General features: G+C 36.4%; 1 protein-coding gene across 6 annotated transcripts in view; it reads left to right on the forward strand.

The window, feature by feature from the left end:
- The window catches only part of PPP1R13B (protein phosphatase 1 regulatory subunit 13B), a 69575-nt gene that overhangs the window by 11105 nt on the left and 36549 nt on the right, over positions 1–21921 (forward strand). For 4 of the 6 annotated variants that reach the window (XM_040068055.1, XM_040068058.1, XM_040068056.1 and 1 more), the window contains exons 1-3: positions 2192–2404; positions 14129–14276; positions 20926–21045. In XM_040068055.1, the coding sequence (XP_039923989.1) occupies positions 2279–2404; positions 14129–14276; positions 20926–21045 (394 nt within the window). In that variant the 5' untranslated portion in view covers positions 2192–2278. Of the gene's footprint in view, positions 1–2191; positions 2405–14128; positions 14277–20925; positions 21046–21921 lie in introns of those variants that run through there. The other 2 variants (XM_040068057.1, XM_040068060.1) reach the window with 1 other exon arrangement.

The following is a 21921-nucleotide window of genomic DNA, read 5'->3' on the forward strand; positions in this document are numbered from 1 at the left end:
GTATACATTTTAGAGAACTAGATTTTCGAATTCTCCTTTCTATTCTTTTTTCGTACGTCATTCCATGTAGTTTTCAGAGATCACGAGTGTCTTCATATTAAAGTACTTTAGTGGGATCACAAGCTGCAATTACTTTCCTGCTGAGTGATTTACATAATCTGCAGGTGTATGGATTTGCTACATATGAGCTTTGTCATACAGGACAGGATTTCTTGGCTCTTACATGGGACTTTTTACATTTAATATAGGAGAACAACTTACGTCAGTGAAACAGTGCATGTATTCATTTAGAACATTCAAAACTTCTTGAAGTTTTAGTGAGGAAAATCCCCTTCTTTCTTTAATTTAGGATTTTGAGGTTGATACATTAAGCAACCAGAGACTGGTATTCTTATCTCTCTACATATACCCTAGACTTGTATTTACCTATCCGATAGTAACAATTCTAAAGCAGCCAAATGCCTGTGCTGGATCAGGTAATCAGTGTGGGGATGATATTTTCATAGAATATAAGAGGCTCCCCTGTGTTTGTATTGGTTTATTATTTATCTGATTTAACAAATTACACACAGATGTTTTCAGTTATTACAGCAGGGATAACAGGATGAAAGGGAAATTCAGTGACATGTTTATTTTCGTTCCTATTCTTCTTCTGAAAGAACCCAATTATCCAGTAGGTATGACAGGCATTAGTGTTTGACCCTCCCATATACTGCTGGTCTGCATGTCTGCCTTGCCTTCCCAAGTAATGCTTTTTTAAGTTTGAGGGTCAGGTTAGAAGAATGCAGACCATAGCCACAGTTGAAAGAGCGGCATAATATGTGTTAAAACAGGCCCAGCTTTTCCTCTCCAATATTTATTCATGTGATAGTTTGTTTTTCTGGCAGATCAAGATACAATCTGGTTTTGGAGAGCAACCAGATTAGATTTTTTCCATCTTTCCTAAAGCAAAACAACCCTTTCGTTTTAAGAAATAACCTTGAGTTTCTCATTTATTTAAAATGTTCTTCGTTGCTAACAGGTTAATTTTTTTAAGTTGCAGCATTTTAAGCATCTGACACCGTTCTACCAATGATATTCTCAATAAATCTCTCAACATGATGCATGTTTGCTGAGCAGGAAGGAAGAATACTGCATGGGATCAGAATGTTTTTGTTAGTGACAAAATGCCTTATGGGAGGACAGTACTGATTCTGAATGTTGAAGCACTTTAAATAAAGTATCTCATTAGCTTTATCTGCTCTGCAGCTGCTGGTAGGGAAGGGTAAAGTAAAAATGGTGTGGCTCACAAGTGAAGCTGAAAGCTCCATACTTTTCTGTTCTTGCAGTTATGTGTATGGTGCTACACAGACTGTGGCTCATAGCTCTGAGGGAGATGAGTTTTGTGGTTCTGCTCATCTTCCGTAGGGTGGGTCAGTTTGTTTGGGTTTGGTTTTGTTTTTACCCTTAGGTCCCTCCTCTCTCCATTTGCTCTAGGAAGGAAATGGATCAGGCTGGAGAGTTACGCTTTCCTCCTGCAGCTGTAGCGTAAGGGCTAAATGCACTGTTGGTGCCATTGCTCTGCCTGTTCCCAGTGCCCAGTCCTGTACAGTGTTGACAGGAAAGATGATAAACATTTGCTGTCCCTTGACATGACAAGACAGTCAGAAACAGTTTACAGTTTATTTTCTCTGCTGCTTGAATTATGTCCAGCAAGAAGATAGACTTTGCCAAGAATGGTGTAGTGCTTGAACTATAGTATTTTTTAGGCATAAATATATGGTGGTGTTGTTTTTAAGCTGGTTGTTCCATTTAAAACATTTTTTGATTTAAGAAAATGTGTCGTGGAAATGTCTTTTGACAATTGCTAGGATCATTTGCTCTTAGGACTTCTGCTCCTGTCATTGCTGCCTTCAACAGGAAAATGACTTCTGTCTTTCGAGACAGTCAGAGCCTTACATGTAAATTTATTTAAGATAAATACTTACTGTTTATCATCATTATAATAGCAACAAAGACTACTGTTGCACAATGAGAGGATAGCAGAGCTCCCCTACTGCAACCTTGCCTAATTAGGTGAAACTTGATCTAGCCTATCTTGTTCCTGTCACAACTGTGGCCTGTCTTGTTTCTTTAGAACATCTTATCACTGCTCGTCATTACTGCCTTAATTCGTGTGCCAGTACACCAAAAATACTCCATTTAAGTAGTTTTTCACTGTAGTTCTTGCACAGAAACTGTTATTAAGTTTTAGCTTTACACAGTATTTTTATATTCACTGCTATTTACAACTGTCCGTATGAAGAATATTTTAAGGATGGTTCTTCGGAATATTGTAAAAACTTCAAAAGGGAAATCTTGGCTACCGAAAAAGACTGGACTTAACTCTAAACAGTGGACCAAGGACAGAATTATAAAAAAGAAGGTGGGACAATATTAGGTTTTATTTGCTGTAGTGTTAAACAAATATATATTTCTTTTTGTAAAACCAAGCAGTGACTCTTTATAATGGATTAGTGTGTGTGCGTATGTGAGATTTTTACTTGAAGGTCAGGGATTACTGCCTTATATGAGTTTCTTTTGTGTATAAAATGCCTGAGATTTTTAATTTTACCTTGTATAGCTTGATTTATTAGTAGTAGTCAGTTTTTATTTAACAAAAATGGACTTCTGAGTACAAACCAATAGCTTTTAATTTTTAAATTTGCCACCTTAAAACTAAAGAAATGGTTTTGAAAGAGTTCTTCCACTCTTGTGGAAGGAAAATTCTGCTGGCTTGCCTGTTGAATCCCCAAGGCTGTATTCACTTTTCACTTACTATTTTTTTTACCAAGCCAGGTAATATCTTTATATCTAAGATTGAATGGTTGGTATTCCCTGAAACCAATGCACTAAACAATCAGTATTTTGTTAATACTTACTGCTTGGTGGAAGAAAGCTATGGTAGTACTTTCTGCATTCATTCTGTTGAAAATAAATAAGAAAGAATAGTGCTGGTTCTATTTGCAACACTACATATAGTTGTATGGCTATAGATTTTGTAGAAATTGTTCCTTGTTAGTAAAATGATAAAATGATGTTTGGTGCTGCAAATCACCTTTATTATTTGACAAAAAGCATGATCTTTAGTAAAAATAGCATGTTGGTTGGTTTTGGTTTGGTTTGTTGTTTAGGGTTTTTTGTTTGATGGGGTGTGGTTTTTTTGTTTTTTTTTTTTTTTTTGAAAGGTTTGTAAAAGAAAAGGTACAAATGCCTTTGTATCCTATGCTTTTTCAATGAGATGATTTTTCAATGCAGTAGGTAGGTCAGGCTTTTCTGGAATTCAGTGGATTTTGGATGACTTTGCTGTAGCTGTTGACAAGGTCAACCACAAGACTGTAGAAACATCAGCACCTCCCTGTCCTTAACCTTGGCCAAAATATTTTTAATAATTTGAGAACATTCAGTTCTATGCTACAGATTCAATGGGACACTTCTGATTTTGAAGATTGTTTTCTTTCAGGAAAATTGACTCCAACCCTGACACTGAGCTCTGCTCTTCAGTTTTGCCAGTGTTGTCAGACTGAGCTTTCTTTCCAAGTAAATTGCAGTGCTGCTAATGTCAATATGCAAAAAAGCTTGAATGGGACTTTGCTCCATATCTCCGTCTAATAAAAGTAAACCACTAAATTTTTTGTCTTTCTTATCTCTGTCATCTGGTTCTCAAGTCTTTGTAGATGGTGCTCTTTTTTGTAGAGTTTGGGGTTCAGGGGGTTTTGTGTATGTATGGTTCTTTCTGGTTTGGGTTTGCAAGTGCCTTTTTTTTATTTTCTGTGTGTGGTTCTTTAGTTTGGGTGGTTTTGTTTGTTTGGGTTTTTTTACCTTTCATTTTAGTGAACACAATTTTTTCTTTTTTTTTTTTTTTATTTCTCCTAACTGGAAAGCTGAGATTATTATGTAATAAAAAGATCACTGAAGCTGAGTCATCCATTTAGTTTTGGTTTTAATTTATTGCCAGTTCACCCGCATGTACTGTGAATTTTACAGCACTACAATTGTGTTGTTCTTCAGCCACGTCTTCCCTTAATGATTTGGAGAATAAAATATTTAGGAGTATTTTTAACATGTTATTCATATCTCATCAGCTGATGAAATGGAATGGGCAGTTTTAGTAAGCTTGTGATGCATTTGAGGTGTGGCATACTGGTTACCCTGACAGATATAAAAGGTTTAGACCTCTGAACATTAGAACTAAGCAATGGGTGGCATGTTGTATAATGAGATGCAGTTGTAGTGCCAGAGTGGTTCCTTCCTCCTTTTCCCTGGGTGCTATAAGGCACAGCTGACCTTGTACTTGGGGTCCCCACATAACTCTCTGAACTGTTTGGTTTGGAGGACCCTGACCTGAAGAAGTGAGGAATAGTAGAACTGCGAGTATCATGTTCATATTTTATTGAGCAGAGCTGGTGGAGTTTTTGGATGATTGGAAAGATCACTGCACCAGTACACCTTGTTTTGATCTGGAGTCTTGCTGTCCTCCAGCCTTCTGACTTCATGTGTTATTAGTAGTGTTTTGTGCATTTGCAAGTGCAGCAACTGCTGCAGTTTTCTGAGAGTTTCATAGGAATCCATTATTTAAGGAATACTCATATTGATAGGCCTTATCAACTTCCAAACTCCTTTGTTATAGCTGGTTATTTGCTAGTTTCTTAAATTAGATTTTTTTTTTCTTTTTAATTAATCAGCACAAAATTTTGACAGCTGATTTTTATTTGTTTGTTTCAAGGTGCTTTAGATAAATCTCATTGAAATTAGGCATGTAGTACTAGATGAGGTTTGTCATTTGAAGATTCACAGGAAAAAAAAATTCCAGAAGTTAAAGAAGGGTGTCCTTAATGAAGACAGCAAATATCAAAATATCAAAAAAACCCACAACCTCTGGATCTTCTTCAGAGCTGCTTTATTTGGAGATCAGTCTTCTGGTCTTGGTTGGTAGATGATAAGACCTATTTGCAACAATCCTATAAGAAACCATATAATGCTTATTTGCAAGGTGAGAACTTTTGTATTAAGTCGTCATGATGTAAGCTTCAACTGATTAGAGCAGGATATCTTTCAAGAAGAGTCTCCAGCTTCCACCTTTTAATAATAATTGTGAATATCATGAAAGATAGCATACAGCCCACTGTTTTTTAAACAGTGAAAGAAAGCAAAATTTCAGGGCCTTGTTTTGGGAAGAATAAAAGTCTCTCCATTTTTATTCTGTGTTGCCTGATTGAGAAATGTACTCAGTAAGTATTTGTCAGTGTACCTAGAATTATCCCTGTGTTCTGAAGTCTCTTATGTGGTAACTGGTGTTTTCACAGTCCTTTGGTAGAATTATTTGCGTCAAAGAGCAACAACAAGATCTCTTGCTGTTTCTCCAGATGTAGCAATTTAGGAATCACGCCAAAAGATAATATGATGGAGGGATGTTGAACTCATTCTGTAGCAAGTGCCAGGTTATATTTTCCACTAGAAACATCACAAGAGGCATGTTTTATAGATTTCTCTAACTTCAGGCCGTGTTGCTTTAGCTGATGATGATAAATATTGCACTTGGACAGATATTCTTCTAAAACAGCAGTTTTATATGTAATGCAGTCTCTTTGGGGTTTTTTTGTTTGTCCCTTTTAAGCTGTACTTGTTTTTCTGTGCTGTAGCCACAACTTTACTGCCCACCTTTTAAATTTTATCTAAATCTCAGCTCCTGCTTGACTTTAGCAGAACTGTCTAATCTAAAACAAGGCATTTCAATGTTTTTACGAATAACAAATAGCTTCCGTAAAGATAATGTGCGGAGATCTGGCAGTGGTTCACTCCCATGGATTGACTCTGACTTCTTATATAGCAAAATGTAGTCTAAAATCTGATGTAGGGTTATAACGTCTGAATTATGTCACTGTTCTGTCCTAGGCAGATGCTAGAAACTTAACATTTGTAAGGTCAGTTGTTTTTGTGGCCCTGTTGGTATCTTGCTTCCCACAGCCTGTAGTCTGTGGGTTGTTTTCGTTGTTTGCACGATTGAACTCTTAGTTGCTATTGTTTTCATTAGGTATTGTTTTCCTCGAACTCTGGAAGTCTTTCAGTTAACTGCTGAGTACCTTTCATTTAACAGTTTGCGGATCTGTCTTGCTGATGATCGTTGCCGTTTCCTTCCTTTAGCAAAAACGCTGGCTTATTCCCCTGCACTACCAAACCTGCCACGGCAGGAGTAAGGGGCTTCAGGCTCCACATCTACAATGATGCTGTAGCTCTTTTTCTGTCAAAGAAAAGAAAGTGTCTTAAGTTTCCCCTCAGCAAATAAATACCAGGTAGGTGTAGGTTTTTGAAATAGTTGAGTCCTGTTGAACACCTGCTGTCACATGACAGCTCGTGAAGAGGACAAAGGCAGCAATCCTGGAAATCCTGAGAGGAAATCTCTGGGGTTCTGTTAGTTCTTTAAGCCTTCACAACATGTAGGCCTTAAACAAGATTTCTCTACATTTTTATAAGATTTTCTTTTAAATCTATACTTCTACGTTTCTATAAGAGTTAAATAGTTAATTGAAATGATTCCTGTGCTTCAGCAAGAGAAGTGATTTTATGCACAACTATTGTCTGACAAGTTCCTGGTTGTGCTTTCTGTGGGTAGGTTGTGTAGTGCAGAGCATGGTGAAGGTGGATCTCAACATAGATCAATTTTTTTTTATTTTTCAGTGATTGCAAAATAGCAAGTTAGTGTAACTAGCATATGAGCTGATGGAAAAAAAAAAAGCTTTTGTGAGATAAGTATATTGAAGTACACGTAGGCAACATGGAGTTTTCAGATTTGATTAAAATCCAAAGTGTTGACCATAAATAATGTGACCTTGTTCATGTTTTCGAGTAACCTCACAAAAGCTTGAGTTTACCAATAGTAAGATTTAAGGGTTTATTGTTTGTTAGTAGCCCATAGCTGAATACTTTACATTTTTAGTGTCTGAGATTCACTCCCAGTTTTGTGGATTCTTTTGCAGGCCATATGGAGGCAGCTGGCTTCAAAACTGAAAATGTAGTAAGAAACTATTGGTTTCATAAGTCTACATTTTGGCAGAAAATTTTGCTCATTTTTGTATTCTGTGCAAACTTAAGTCTGTTGATTGCATTGCTTTTGTGAATTTTACTAATGCAGTCAATTCATCACTGGGCTTTAAATTTTGTCCTAAACTCAAAGTTTATACAGCTTGAATGTGCGTAGGATGTGAGGAAAGCTGTTTAGAAATATGGAAATTGATTGCAGTAATTTCTCACCCCATGTATGGGGAACGGGAACAAGATGATGTTAGAGGCAAGAAATCTTCTGCTGAAAACCACAGTAATTGATAATAAATTTGCTGTATGTCCTGATGCTTTAATTTGAATTAGGACTCACAAGTGTGCTGCGAGAAATTCTTTAACAGACTTATATTTAAAAATAACTGCTTCATTCTGAAGATAAATAATTATTGAAAAATGCATGCTGGTGGATCACTTGTTGTTTGGATGGATTTTAAGTGTTTCTTATTAGTACAGGGAAGTGAAATTGTTTGATCTTACTACTGTTTTTCTAGGGTTTGCAGATAATAACATCAGATATTTATTTGGGATTTGTTTCTTCTGAAATCTCAGTAGTAAAAAGAAATACTTGTGACTTGAGTCAAGAAAGGATCTTTAGATGGCTTTAATTCAAACAGCTCTGTGGTTATAATTTCATAGTCTGTGGGTTTTTTTAATGTAATTGCTTAAAGTTTTACCTGATTAAAGTCTGTAATCATAAAAAGGGGCTGTGTTCCTACTGCAACAAAAATTTAAACTCTGCTTTAAGGCTTGAAATGTACAACTACCATTTGTACAGCTGTTGCTGATGGAAGTTTTATATAATAGCATTAATTCCAGGCAAGCAAACCTGCATGAGATAATTGATCACTTGTAACTTTTTCTGACCATTCTGTGTGCAGAGTTGTGCATGTTAATTTATCTCATCACCAAAGGGATGATTTTTTTATGTTTTCACATTTTGCTTGCCTCTCATTCTATAACTTTTCTAGTAGCTGAAATCCTTAGTCTTACTCAAAGTTCCTATTTGGTTGATGGGGCTATGAATGACATTTCAGTAAGATACGGGTTTGGAATTTCCAGTTGAAACTCTATTGTAGCAGCACCTTGAATATAGCAAACTCCTGGGACTCCCAAGTTAGGAAAATCAAGGACAAATTTGTTAAAATTCTTGGGAGATGCTGAGGTCTCTACTAGAGTCTATTAGAGGTCTCTTCTAGAGGGATTCACTTTGAACAAGTCTTTGCTAATTGTTCTCATCTTGGAGTTGTAGGCCCCAATAAAAGCACTGAAATGGCAAAGGAATGCAAGATCATGAATGTATGTTTTGGAGCTCTTTGTTGGGGAAAATGCATGGTGAGAAGATAATGTCTTCCAGTTCCTGCGGAACAGAAGGATTGTAGATGGTATTTCTATCAGAAATTGTTTTGTATTTTAAGTTCATTGTGTGTCAGCCTTGTATTTGAAATGTCTACTCATGGATGTGCTAGAAGAGAAGGGTTTTTCTTGTTCATTTATACAGTGAAATTTCTAGGCTGGTTTAAAGACCAAAAAAAAGTAAAGGGTTAGTCTAATATGACTAAACAGTAGTATATGACTTCAGCCATATTAAATATCCGGTATGTTTTTAAATTGCAGTCATATGTTTGATAATTCTAAAATTGACGAAAGTTTTTTTTAAAAAATTCTCTATTATCCACTCTACCTTTAATATCATGTAGGCATTCTAAATTTGGGTAATAAGAGTAATAGCACAAAAAGAAAAATTCATGTTTTTCATTTTCTTGGGATGCAGGGGTGTTTTTTCTTAATCTTTGGTTCTCTGCTGGAGTGATCTTGCTTCTAAACCTTCCTATATGTGTGTTTCTTTTTTAAATTATGGACATGAAACTACATGCAGGAAAAGTAATAAACTTCAGATCAGTTTTTGCCGAGAACTCTGGTTTTATTTGGAAACATTGGGTTTAAATAAAAAAAAAAGGTTATACAGAAAATAAGAAGCCAGCTGAATAGTTCACCATCTTCATCCATAGAACTCACTTCTTTTTTTTTGTAGTACAATACATCAATATTACTTTTCTAGAAGAAAATTATCTTAAACTTGTTTTCAATTCTAACGTTTCAGCATGTCCTGAAATAATACTTGCCTGGTTCCTTTCTGATGGCTTAAATACCTCAATTTGGTGTGAGTAGGATATCAGGAAATGCCTACTTATATGGACTTTGTTGTTGGTTTTTTAATAAATATTATCAGCTGCCTTAGTAAATTAGCTTGGGCAAAAGGCAATGGAGGTGTGGCTGTACAATTTATTTCTTCTCAAGCTGCAGTGTTTCAGGTCTTGATAGCATGAGGTAATAGTTGAGAGAGATGTAGTTCTTGTCTCTACAAAATTTTTAAAGAGGATTTACTTAACTCTATACTTTTTTTAATTCACTAGCAGAAGATGAAAAAAAGGTTGGGTTTCTTTTCAGTAAGATTGTAGAAAAATGGTGATGCAAAGACTGTGTTCAGCAGTTGAAATTTTGGCTTTCTAGACCATTTCTTAACTAAGAATCAACATGCTACATCAGCTGTTTTTGGGATGCTGATATAGTTTTATTCCAGTCATAAGTAATTGCACACTGTACAAGGGGAGTGTAACTTAAATAGAAAAGCACAAGTAGCAAAGTCAAGGTGGATTCTAGGACAGCCAGACCAAGCTCATTTAGAAGAAAGGCCATCAGACCCATTTGAAAGATGATTTATTTCTGTATAGATGTGTGTAAGACCTTTAGTTGTGACTAGTGGGATCTCTGCTGTGGTAGACAAGTTTGAATGCATCTGTCTCCCACAGTTCTTGGAATCTTGGTTAGGGATGAAGAAAGCAATGACCTGGATGGTTAGAGAAGTCTAAGGAGACAAAACATTTATCACCTCATTGGCAGCACTTTTCAGCATATTAATGACTTAGACTTGTGTCTGATGTGTTTTTTTAGCCAGAACAGCAAAGGAGGATCTCCAAGGAAAATGATGAGGTTGCTTTGTGGGTGCTTATAAGGTATGGTGAACAACAGAGAAGAAACCATAAAACCACCTGTTGATGTTAAGTGCATGAAGAGTAGAAACAGATATAAAGGGCCAATTTGACGTAAATTTCTTGATAGAGAGTGAAAAGTGATAAGAAAAAAGATTGGAAGAGGAGTGAAAGTGAAAAAAAAGTGCTTATCAGGACTGGCACAGAAAGGTAACTGGGTCAGGGCTGTAGGCATGAAGGTAATTTTTGCTGTGACAGTTGTTGTCGTGAGTGAAAAAGGCACACCAGTGAAAAGTTGGAAAATGTTTTCTGCAAGCTGAATGCATTAGCTGGACTACTTTATGGAAAAATCACCTTTCTCTGTTTTACATATGGTACAAAAAAACTAGAGCTAGATCTGAGACAGAAGGCTGAGAAAGTGGTTTGTGTCAAAGATGTGTATACTGCAGCTAAGGGTGATTGGGTACCTGTGTTATGATGAATGAAATCTAGGGAATCATTGGAGAAATATGGCTAAGGACTGTGTTACAGACTTGTATTGAGTTGACAGCTAGGCATTCATAAGAGTCAGCTGAAGATTGCCAACATTTCAGTTTCCTTAGCAGGAGATCAGGTCTAGATAGATAAAACTGTCATCTGTGTGAGTGATGCCTATTGAAATTTTTGTAGGTAACATTATTCAACTGTAGAAGGAGGTGGTATAATAAGCAAGGAAAATGTTCTTGTAGATTTATCCCTGTTTCTACCTCCCTGAGAAACAGCAGGGATGATAAAATGTGTCCTTTAAATAATACAGGAAGTATGGTTTGAAGAGGGAATGAATGAAGGGGAGAGACCATGCTAAGAGGAATATGTGCAAGTATTAGACAGGGATCTGTTGGACAGAGAAGATTCAGGTAGAGTACTGATTCCAGTTCCTGGTAGGAGGTCATCTGTCAGTTGAGAAATGAGATGACAGTAGTTTTGAAGCCAGCTTGGGAGGTTTGCTGTAGTTCATTTGGTATGGAAAAGACCTGACATGATGGGATACACTAGAGTTTCCATGAAGGTTTAAAAAAAACAACAGAGTGAAAACAAACGAGCATTTGTGAAAGTTGGAATCAAACCATTGGTTTGGTAGCAGGAGCCATAGAGGGGAGTAACAGGTAATCCCATGTGTGTGGTGGGAAGGAGGAATTGTAAGGTTTGGAGCTTGATGTTCATTATGGAAAAATAAATGATTTAGAATCCCTGAGGTGATTTGCTCATGAGTGTCAGTTAGTGTTGATCCTGTTGTGTGACATTTTGTTCAGTAAAAAGTGAGAATTGAGAGATGATCAAATAAATGCTACAATGGTTATGATCACAATTTTACAAGATCGGTTTTATTCAGCTGCTTCTATTTATAAATCAAATTAAAGTGAGAAATCAAATAATTTATCAGTTCTTTTGCATCCTGATCTTTGGCTAAGGATGTGGGGTTTTTTTTCATGCAACTGGTTTATTTCAGTGGGTATACTCGGATATCTCATGCGTATGCTTCACTTGCCTTCCTCAACAGCATATTTCCAGGCGCCATCAATGCTGATTTGTATTTTATCACCACGTAATACCTTTGATTCTTACCCATTCCCACCACAAATGGAGAGGTATGACACGGACTAATCTAAATAATGTTGTCATATATTAATAATGTTCAGTATTTTGAACATTATTCAAATGTATGTTTTCCTGTGTGTGTTTCAGGATGTTTGTTTTGCAGCACCGTGTTTCAGTTTTAGTATTACTCAGACAACCTGTTGAAAATAAGTCTTTACTTAGTCAAGTTTCCTTGAGGAGTGTTGTTCCAATAGCTTGCTGCAGCACCTTGCTTCCTCATTAGTGAGATACCTTTCCCTGGGCTGAAACTGTGACACCCAGCTTTGCAGAAGACAATACTGATGCCCTTTGAGCTGAAGGAGTCAAGTGGTGTGATTGAGGTACAGCAAACTTCGTCCTGGTGTTGCCAAGGGGACTGTGAATTTATGTTGTGCTTGAGATTGGAATTTGTTGGGAAGTGACTGAGATAAATAGGAAGACTCACACCTACAAGGCTTTTCTTTCTCTTTCAGTCTGTCTGCAGAAGCAGATACATAATCTTGAAGACATGAAACGAGTTTTCTGGGCCAGTGGTACTTTTACAGCAATAAGGAAATCAAAATCTGGAAACCATGCAAAATCACATGATGTTAAGACATTCTATATATCCTTTCACATCAAGAAAAGAGGTCTTCCACACAGATGATTATGCGGCAGTAAACCAGGGTCTCTTGGTATACTCAAAAATTTGTAGAAGTTTGGGTTTTGCTCTGAAACTGCTGTCAAGTGCTATGGGGAAACTATTTGGAGTACTGGCACTAGTAACTTTGCTAAACTGCTGTTGTTTAATTTAAGTTACTTAATTTGCTTACTTATTGGACATTTTTTCAATTTAACTGCAGAGGGGAAAGAAAAAAATAAAAGAGGAAAAAAGTGATTTCTGTTTCCCCTGTGGCTAGAAGAACTAGGGGATTTAAATGGTGGTAAGGAAAATTTTAACTAGACTTTCAGAAACTTCCTCTTGCAACAGGAATCCTTGATTTCTAGGGTGGATGGCTTAGGGAAGTGGTGGAATTTCCATCATGAAAGGCTTTTCAGAACAGGTTAAACAAGCATCTCTGCAGAATAATGCAGGTGTAGTTTATCCTGCCTGAGGCTGAGACTGCATTAGATGACCTCTGAAGGTTTCTTCTAAGCCTGTTAGTTTATGTTCACGTATGTGACTCTTTCTTCTTAAATACAAGGTCAAATTCCACAGTAGATTCAACATCAGTTACTTGTTATATAACCACAGTCACTGAATATTGAGACTGTGAATCTTCTGTTGGGGGAACAATAATGTTTTGAGCTGTTTACAGGAGGTGGTTGCAGGCACTTTCATTATTATCTGTTGGCTGCATCCTGTAGCTTTGTCCAACTTTATTATAGCTTTTACCATGGCTTCCTTTATGCCATGGAAAAACTTGAGGGTGAATTCTGGTATATTTTCAGTTCTGGTTGACTGCTTCTTGTGTTGAAGTGCATGTACTTGAAAACTTCAGGACACAGCATGCAAACTTGGCAGGCTGAGGGAGAGTAGAAACCTGGACTGAAATAGCCTGGAGGACTGACGAGACTGAGAGCTTGAAGCCTGGGCTTTCTTGGAATTTGTCCTGTGTCTATTTCTAAAGTAGACAGACTGCTCTCACTCAGTATCTAGCTGTTATTAATGTCAGTCTCCAGTCTGGCTGATGCTTGTGTCCCACAGATAAAAGTATTATGAATGTTTTTAAGAGTTGCCTATGCAAATTGAAGCACAACTTTTATTTACCGGGAGAGCACTCATTTAATGAAGAGCTGTTATTAGGTTCAATATGTGATGCTGCATTTTATTTATGGGAAGATCTGAAAGAACTTTCATTGCAGACAAAGTTACTAATTTTGTCACGTTCATTAGGGACACTTAACTGTTATTTTTTTGCCTTCTAAAACATGATCTCTCTTTTCCATCCACTGTTTACAGAACAGTGTTGACTACAGATGGGAGTTAAGGTAACAGAGAATGTATAAAATTAATCATTTTAATTTTAAGCAGAAGCTTAGGGTCAGGTATCTTTCAGAGTATTTAGTGCATTTTAGGAATACTTGTCTTTGAGCTTCTAGTTACTTTGCCAAAGTGTGCATCTATTTTCAACATTTAAATGCTACGATTTCAAGCATCTAACACAGCTGAAACTTGTTCCTTTCTTCACAGCCTTATTTTCAGACAGAACTAAAGCATTCCAACTCAGGCTTTCATGAAAAAAAAAGTCGATTCAATGTAGTGTCAAAAAAAACCAGAAAACCACAAAGGACTAAATCTTTGTCAAAGTTACAGGAGACTTAAAACTACTTTGGAATGTGGTAACCAATCCTAGGCATACATTTCCATTTACAGAGGGAGAAAAAATTTTACCCATAATCCTATTCGCGTGTCTCTTTTTTTTTTTTTAATATTCTGCTACTTTTCTTTTTATTTCTTTCAGATGATATTAACTGTGTTTCTGAGCAACAACGAACAGATTCTGACAGAAGTTCCAATTACACCAGAAACAACCTGTCGCGATGTAGTGGAGTTCTGCAAAGAGCCTGGAGAAGGAAGCTGCCATCTGGCTGAAGTATGGCGTGGAAATGGTAAATAAAATGTTCACTGGAATTGGATTTTAATATGTGCACCAATTATAAAAGAAGAGTGACTTCGCAATACTAATTATTTCAATTACATATTGTACTCATTTTTTTTCTTCTAGTCTAGTAGACTTCGACACAAAGGATGGTAATTCAAATAACTGCAGAGATTCATGTAATTCTTGATTTTTTTTTTTTCTTTTCTGTTTTCTTCCTCAGCATGAAGTGTTCCATAAAATGCATGTGTAAGGTCTGTTAGTGTTCTGTTTCTAATAGGATGGAGGGTATTTAAATGACAGTAGGGAATCTCATGATGGTTATTTTGTAGTCAGTGGGTACAGATCACTATCTGCATTCTTTCTAGTCCTATTTTTTCACTGTTAGCATGTGAACACAGACTGAAATTTAAGAAAGAGTATAGATTTTATTTTTCCCTTCTGTATAATGAATAGTAGATGGATGCTCTGCAGATAGCATTATCCCAGAATGGGACATAGTATCTCTCACCTGTTCATGAACATTTACTCTCAAAGATCTGACAGCCTCTCTTGGAGTGGGTAGTAGTGTCCATATCCTATTTGTGTTGCAATTATTATTTCACAGAATAATGAGGGAGGCATTTTTTTTCAGGAATGTGTCAAAATCCATGCACAGTAGATTCTGTTTTTAAATGGATTCTTGTAATTGCATGTAGTACAAACCTCCAGGTTATTGTTTATCAATGTATGGATGTAAGTAGAATTGGTGGATGGGTGGGGATAACAGACATGTTTATAGAACTGTACAATAGGACCTTGGAAGGGTTTGGGTTGGGAGGGCCATTAGAGATCATCTAGTTCCAATCCCACATTCTTATCTCTTAGTTATTAAAGTGACCCTTGTTTAATGTAGTTTGTTCTATATAAAGACTGATGAGAACATAACTTGATAGTGAATTCTTAAATTCTGTATAGAGGCATTTTATTTTGATTGGGGCCTGTTTTGCCAGTCAGACACAACAGGCATTATTCAGACACCTTTGGAACTTTTACATACTGACAGTCCAGAATATTTTCCTCCTAGGAAAACTATGCCTCATCTTTTTCTAAACTGTCCCAAGACTTTATAAAAGGAAAAGGTACCTAAAGAAGTTATTTCCTACGTGAGTGGAAACTCAGAGTTTAGGCAAGAGTGAACAGGGGAAAGGTTAAGAATTGTATGCCTGCAACTCTAGGAGTACAAATTCAGTATGCACCTTGTTAGAAAACTTGTCTTTAAGGGTAGAGCTTGAAGAACGGTTAAAACTTCTTCAAATTGGAAATTTAGGTTATGGAGTCTGTGATGCCAAGTGCATCACCGATTTCTCAAATGGATTTGCAGACTTCAATGACACTCAGATATTCCTAGTACTTTCCAATCCCTTGTCAGTGTAAATTTCATATGTGGTATTATTTTTTTCTTTTGCTTTCCCAATACTTTGGAGGTGTACTTAAAAAAAATGTAGGAAAGACTGTTATCAACTAGCTTTAAAGGGTGACTGGAAACTGGAAAGGTGATCCACAGCATCTTCCTGGATCATTTAAACCTTGCAAACCTTGGACCTTAGAAGCACAAGTTTTCTATGATAACTTTTAAGATTGAGAAAATATTTTATCTGTGGGTGTAATACTTTATTTCTCAAAGTCTTAGATATCAAAAGCTGCAAGGTTCTATAAATTGGGAAATAGCATTTATCCGTGAAGTTGCAGTGGAGGGACTAAGACTAAATTTTGGGTATCTACCCTGAGAATTACCTTTCTTTGATCCCGTTAAAGTCAGTGGAGATCTGGATATTAGTGTGAATAGAGCAAGGAGATGAGTGATTTCAGCTGGTTGTTTTCTGTTAATTGTGAGCACCGGAGCTCACCCAGTTTTCTGAAGTGGAGATCTACATACAAACATTTAGGTGAAGGTGCAGAGGCCTGCCCAGAGCTTCTAATAGCTTCACTTGCTAAATTCCCAAGGTGGTAACTATAGATCTATTCCACTGAAAGGGTAGAATGGAAAATACTGGAGAGAATGAAAGAAAAAATAAAACACTCACTTATGTTTCTGGGTCTTTCAAACAGATTTGTTATGTCAGCAAAAATGATATCCCACACACTGGTTTTAAGGTTCTCTGACAGGACTTTCAGCACAAATGTTTATTTCATTGTTCTTAAATGTAGGATGCTGTTACAAAATCGGTGACCTCAGCTTCTTGACCTAATGTCTAGGGTACATAGATTTCTCCGGTCTGCTTCTTCTGAGAGGTAAATTGAAATCTTTCCACTGAAGTTTTTAAAAATAATTTTGCCTGGAGCGGAGATCTGATGCAGAAAACAAGAGTCTGAAACAGTTAAATGTGACAGTTACAACAACAAACCTTCAACTATGGTTCTGAGTGGGAAGTGTGAGGCAATTTGCAGTAAAACTGCTGCATGTTGTGCCAGTGGAAAAGCATATTTTATCCCTTCTATTACACTGTCTCTGATCCCTCACCCTTATCCTCAAGAGATCCGCAAGTGTTTTTTCAGAGGACATTTTGGAAAGTAAAATTCAAAACAAAGGTTAATACAGCAAATCGTGGGCTGAAAAAACATGTTAGATTTAGCCACATGCTGTAAGTGGTCTGTTTTCCTGGCAGTCTCTCCATGTGGCACAAATGACAAGTTGCATCTCCCTCCATAAGAGAGAGTCTACCTGGCCTCTTGTGGAATGTGCTAACTCCTCTGCTCTACAGGTAGCCACAGCTTCTTTTAGGTAGCCCAGCTGAATAATGCATGTCCATTCTAATTCAGAGCATTGGGGCTTGTGGACTCTAATCTTATCATCAGGTACAAATAACAGTTTGCATGCCCAAAAGCCTTTCTAAACTACTGCTCTAACAAAATACTTTCTCTTTTAATAGTCTTCCTGTTTTGAATGTGTATGTACAAGCAGATGACAAACACTTGATTTTATTTTTAGAGGATGAGTGACCAATTTTCTTCCAGAAAAATGTTACTAAAATCCAAAACTTATGTAAGATTTCTACAGAGCAGAGGAAGATTACTATAGCTTAGCTGTTGGAAAACATATTTATTTATTAGTGTAGCTTTTATCTCTGCTTTTGTGTGACAAAGAAATGGTTGAGGGCTTAACAAGGTTTGTAAAATAGTTTAAATGTTGTTTGCATTAGAGTCAAGAAACTTACTCTTCTCAGAGCTGCATGGCCTAAGCATTTCATTTATTCACATTTGATTTTGGTATTCCATTATCTGTTCCCTCTCCTTTCCAATTTCTTGAGATGAGTAGTATTTGAAAAAATAAATAGCATTTGTACCTGATACATCAGTATACTTTGTACCACCTTGTGCTTTGTCAGTTTGGAGCTTCCTCTTTTTGCAAGGATTTTTCATGCTGTAACAGGAGACAAAACCAGAATGTTCTTCCTCATTCCCCTGTTATTGCAAATAGCAGTCAGTAGGGAGGGTCAAAGACAGGTATGATGCCAGGAACTTGTAGTATGTTTTAAGAGAGAATTGATTTCAACCTTTAAATCCACCCAGGACTGAATTACTCAGTTCATTTACACCTGGAATGCCCTTCAGCAACTGGTCATAGCTGGTGTTCCTCAGTGTGGGGGTAACATAGGAGGCAAGAGAGTGTGAAAGAAATAGTTTCTTACTCTGAGTGTACTTCTGAAAACCTGACCAGGGAAAAACTCATTCCAAATATCACTAGCAAATTCCCCTATGGAGAAAATCCATTACTTTCTATTCATGTAGAGGAGGCATAAATGTGTTTATTTCACATAGCGGGATCCTTGAAGTCAGGATAAAAACAGATTTTGAAGACTGAAACTTACTTTTAATTAGTAGATTTGTAGTTCCACCAGAAGAATTTTGTGACTCTTTTCTTAAACAGTGGTGCAGTATCTGTGTTTCAGATTTACAGGGTATTTTGTTTTGGAATACTTAAAACTAGCCTATCCTCAAAACTTTTACTTAAAAGGAAAGGAGTATAGCTTATTTCTCAAAAATATTTTAGAATCTTGATCCAGCTTAAAATCTAAGGCTTTTTTTTTAGGTAAGTGTGGATGTATGCATTTATCATGGTTTTCTGCTTTGTTATTCATGAAAAAAAATGTTGTCTAGATAATTTTTGATGTGTTGCTAAAATATAGGCATCCAGCCTTTTTATTATGACTCTACACCCATTCTCCTATTTAACGTTTTCTTCACATTCTCAGAAGGTTCTCTCCTATTTAAATTTTTTCAAAAAGTAATATTGAAGTTTGAAATAGTTTTGAGAAACCAGTTACTGACAAATATTTCTGAAGCTATAACAACCAGGAAAATTTTAACTGTAGCATTTCTCATTGTTTGGATTTGATTTGATTTTGGTTCTTAAAGATCAGAACCAAAATTTTCAGTGGTTTTCAGAAAATAGCTCTTGTACTATTATACTACAAATAAAAAAATCATGCTTTCTTCTCTCCCTTCTTAAAGATTTAAACTGTAGGCAGGAATGGGGATTTCAATTCTCGTCATGTCTTGTGTTAAGTGTTAATGTCCATTTCTACTTCCTCTGTGTTTCCTGCATTTGGTTCATGTAGCTGGGTTGCACAGAGTGATTAGTGCTGCTCCATCTTTTTGTTGCTTCAGTGATGTTGATGATGCTGTTACTACTTTAACCTGTTTTTTATCTACTATAGGAAAACATCCCCAACTGGTTTTGTGAAAGAACTGCTAAACTAGTAGAAAATGTCTTTGCCATTTCTTTCCATTGTCATTGTCAGAAAAATATTAGTCTTAATTATTGAAGGTGCATTATGTAAATGACACTTCTTACTTTGACTAGCTCCTGGGATCAGTGCCTTTTAATGGGAGACCAGCTCAACAAGGAGTGAAGGTGCAGCTACTCCTCACCATTCCAGAATTAGCCCAGCCCTGTTATAGCTGGGTTTGCCTAGCAATTTTCCTGTTTGGGAGAAATTCCTAAAGATTCATATCTTGAGTCCTAAAGTCTCTGAACTAAACCACTTAAATATTTTTACATTCAGTGATCTTTAGAAGACTAATGCTGCAATTTTAGTGGGTATGCTTCAAAGCACTTGAAACCTTACTTTACTTTAGGAGTTGAAAAACCTGAAAATCATGCTTTTAAAATTCCTTTTCAAGAGCTGAGTAGTAATAAGCCACTGACCTTATTCTTGTATGCTTAAACATTATTGACAATGTTTCTAGGATACCACTTGAGTGAGGAACACGAAGAAGTGAAGCAAATCATTTATTTTTTAAATGTACTTGTTCCTTTGGTTTGGGGGTTTGGGTTGGGGGGGCAGGTTTTTTTGGTTGGTTGGTTGTTTGGTTTGGGTTTTTTGTTGTTTGTTTTGATTTTTTTAAGAAAGATAAGTAATCAGTCACCTGTTGAATATGATTAGCTTGTGGTTTAAATGACCCTTCCCCACTGAAAGCAGCTAGATCTAACTGTGGCTAAATGATGTTAATCACATACCTATTTGGCATGACAAATTTTGACGCAAGTTTTTTGTATTAAATGCATTGTGAAACAATTGATAAAAATGCTATTATTTTTTAAGTACTGTAGTTAAGTATCCCAGGATTATCAAGATGTGTGCATCTGTGTAGTTCATAATGTATATAAATTTAGGTAGATTTCATTACAAAAAGTTGTATTTATGATTTGGTTTTCCGAAGCCTTTCCCAAGATTTCTCTTACATCTGAATCATGTGATCTTCTCATGTCAAATGAGTGAAGTATGAAATGGATGACAAACTTAGTGGTGCTTTTCCCAGTAGGAGATAGTGTGGTTTGGGTTTTGGAGGCCAAAAGTATTCTGCCTTTAACAACAAAGTATGATGTATAATATAATTTTATTCCAGTTAGAAGATGTATTTGGGAACCTTACCTAGTATTATATCTCAAGACGCAGATATTATTATCTAAATAAAAACACCTGGTAATAAATGCAAGTGCAATTATGGAAGCAGTGAAAAAACTTGTCTTCTTAAACATATTTTCATTTTGAAATACTAAATATGTAGTGTGCAGCCTCTTACTAGCAATATATTTGATCAATTTAGAAGAGGTAATTACTCTATGCAAATGTTTTCTTGGGGAAAAACAGAGACTGACTGTTGCATAGAATTTAGTCTTTATTTGTTCAAAGAGTTGCCAGTAATTCCACATACACTGGAAGTTAGTGTCTGGCAAAGTGTATTAGAGTGGGAGTACCTGCTCAAGTTCTTAGGAGATGAATGTCAATATAATGTCAAGGCTTTTTGTCTGTGTGGAAACCGAGAGGTTCAAGTTGAATGAATCATTTTAATAATAGAACAAATTGCCCATTTGGTTGTGATGGGGAGAAAGTTGCTATTTCCTAAATTAGGGTTCCTTAAACACTGGTGTGGATTTGCAAGCTGGTTCTGTAGTCCTGTGGAGCAGAGGGCTGTGTTACAGTAACAGGCCAGCTTCTAATACCATACATTCAGTTGGTGCCTGTTTCTTAGACTTTGTGTAAGACAAAATACATTGGATAGATTGAATTGCTACCAAAAAGGACATTCTGACCATTAATAACAGTTGTGTTATAACCCTGCTTGATTTTAAGGAGTTGTGATGAGGTTTTTTTGTGGCTTTGTACTTCTAGAGCGCCCCATACCCTTTGATCATATGATGTATGACCACCTACAGAAGTGGGGGCCCCGCAGGGAAGAGGTGAAATTTTTTCTTCGCCATGAAGAGTCACCAGCTGAAAGCAATGAACAGAGTAAGTACATTTATCCTGTAGTGTTGTTACTGAAATAAATTTAAAAGATTTCTGAAGTGAGTTTGATTTTCAGTTCATTCAGTGAATTTCAGTGGTTATATGTAATACAACTTTGCTGTGCCAAAACCATTTTGAACCTTCCTCAGGGGCACCTTTATTCTTGTTCTTCAATTCTCTTTTTAGAATAATTTCTATCAGTCTGTTGAGTAATACCAAGATCTGTTTGTATTCTGCTTAATTTGGATCCAGAAAAGTTGGTGGATATTAGAGATTTGATGTATTTTTTTTTCTTATTGAGAGGAAGTCCCTAGATTTTGAGAGGGTAGAATGGTTCTTTTGGGGCTCCTGTTCTTTCAGTTGCACAGAGAAAGACTTGGTAAATGCCTTTGCCTTCTTTAGAAACTCAAGTCTATTTTACAGACATCACTGGCAGAGGTTTCAGTGCCTTTGCTTTCTCAGTACTTCATGTAGGTATATTTAATAGTCAGGATAATTTGCATCTTGAAAAATTGCTGGTCTGCTTGGTTCTATAGGAGATGTGTTTATATGAAACAGTGCTCTATGAAATAGGGCTTCTTAAAAACTGGAATAAAAATAGAAGTGTTTTAATTTTCTGAACTTACTGGTGTAGACTGTACTTAATCTATGAGAAGAGTTTTGAGGCTGCACATTATAGACTAATGGCAGTCAGACTGTCTGAAGGACAGGAAAGGTGTCTTGGTGTGAGGTGTGTTTGCATGCCCAGATTATCCTGACTCATTCAACTAATCTGACTACTTTTAACAACAGGATTTTGAGTCTTTGCTGAGTACTTACTGCTTTCAGCTGAGGCTTCTTCTCTTCTTTTTAAGTGGTTCCTGCTTCCTTTGAATGCAG

Source organism: Hirundo rustica, chromosome 6 (assembly GCF_015227805.2).
Source record: "Hirundo rustica isolate bHirRus1 chromosome 6, bHirRus1.pri.v3, whole genome shotgun sequence".
Classification (NCBI taxonomy): domain Eukaryota; kingdom Metazoa; phylum Chordata; class Aves; order Passeriformes; family Hirundinidae; genus Hirundo; species Hirundo rustica.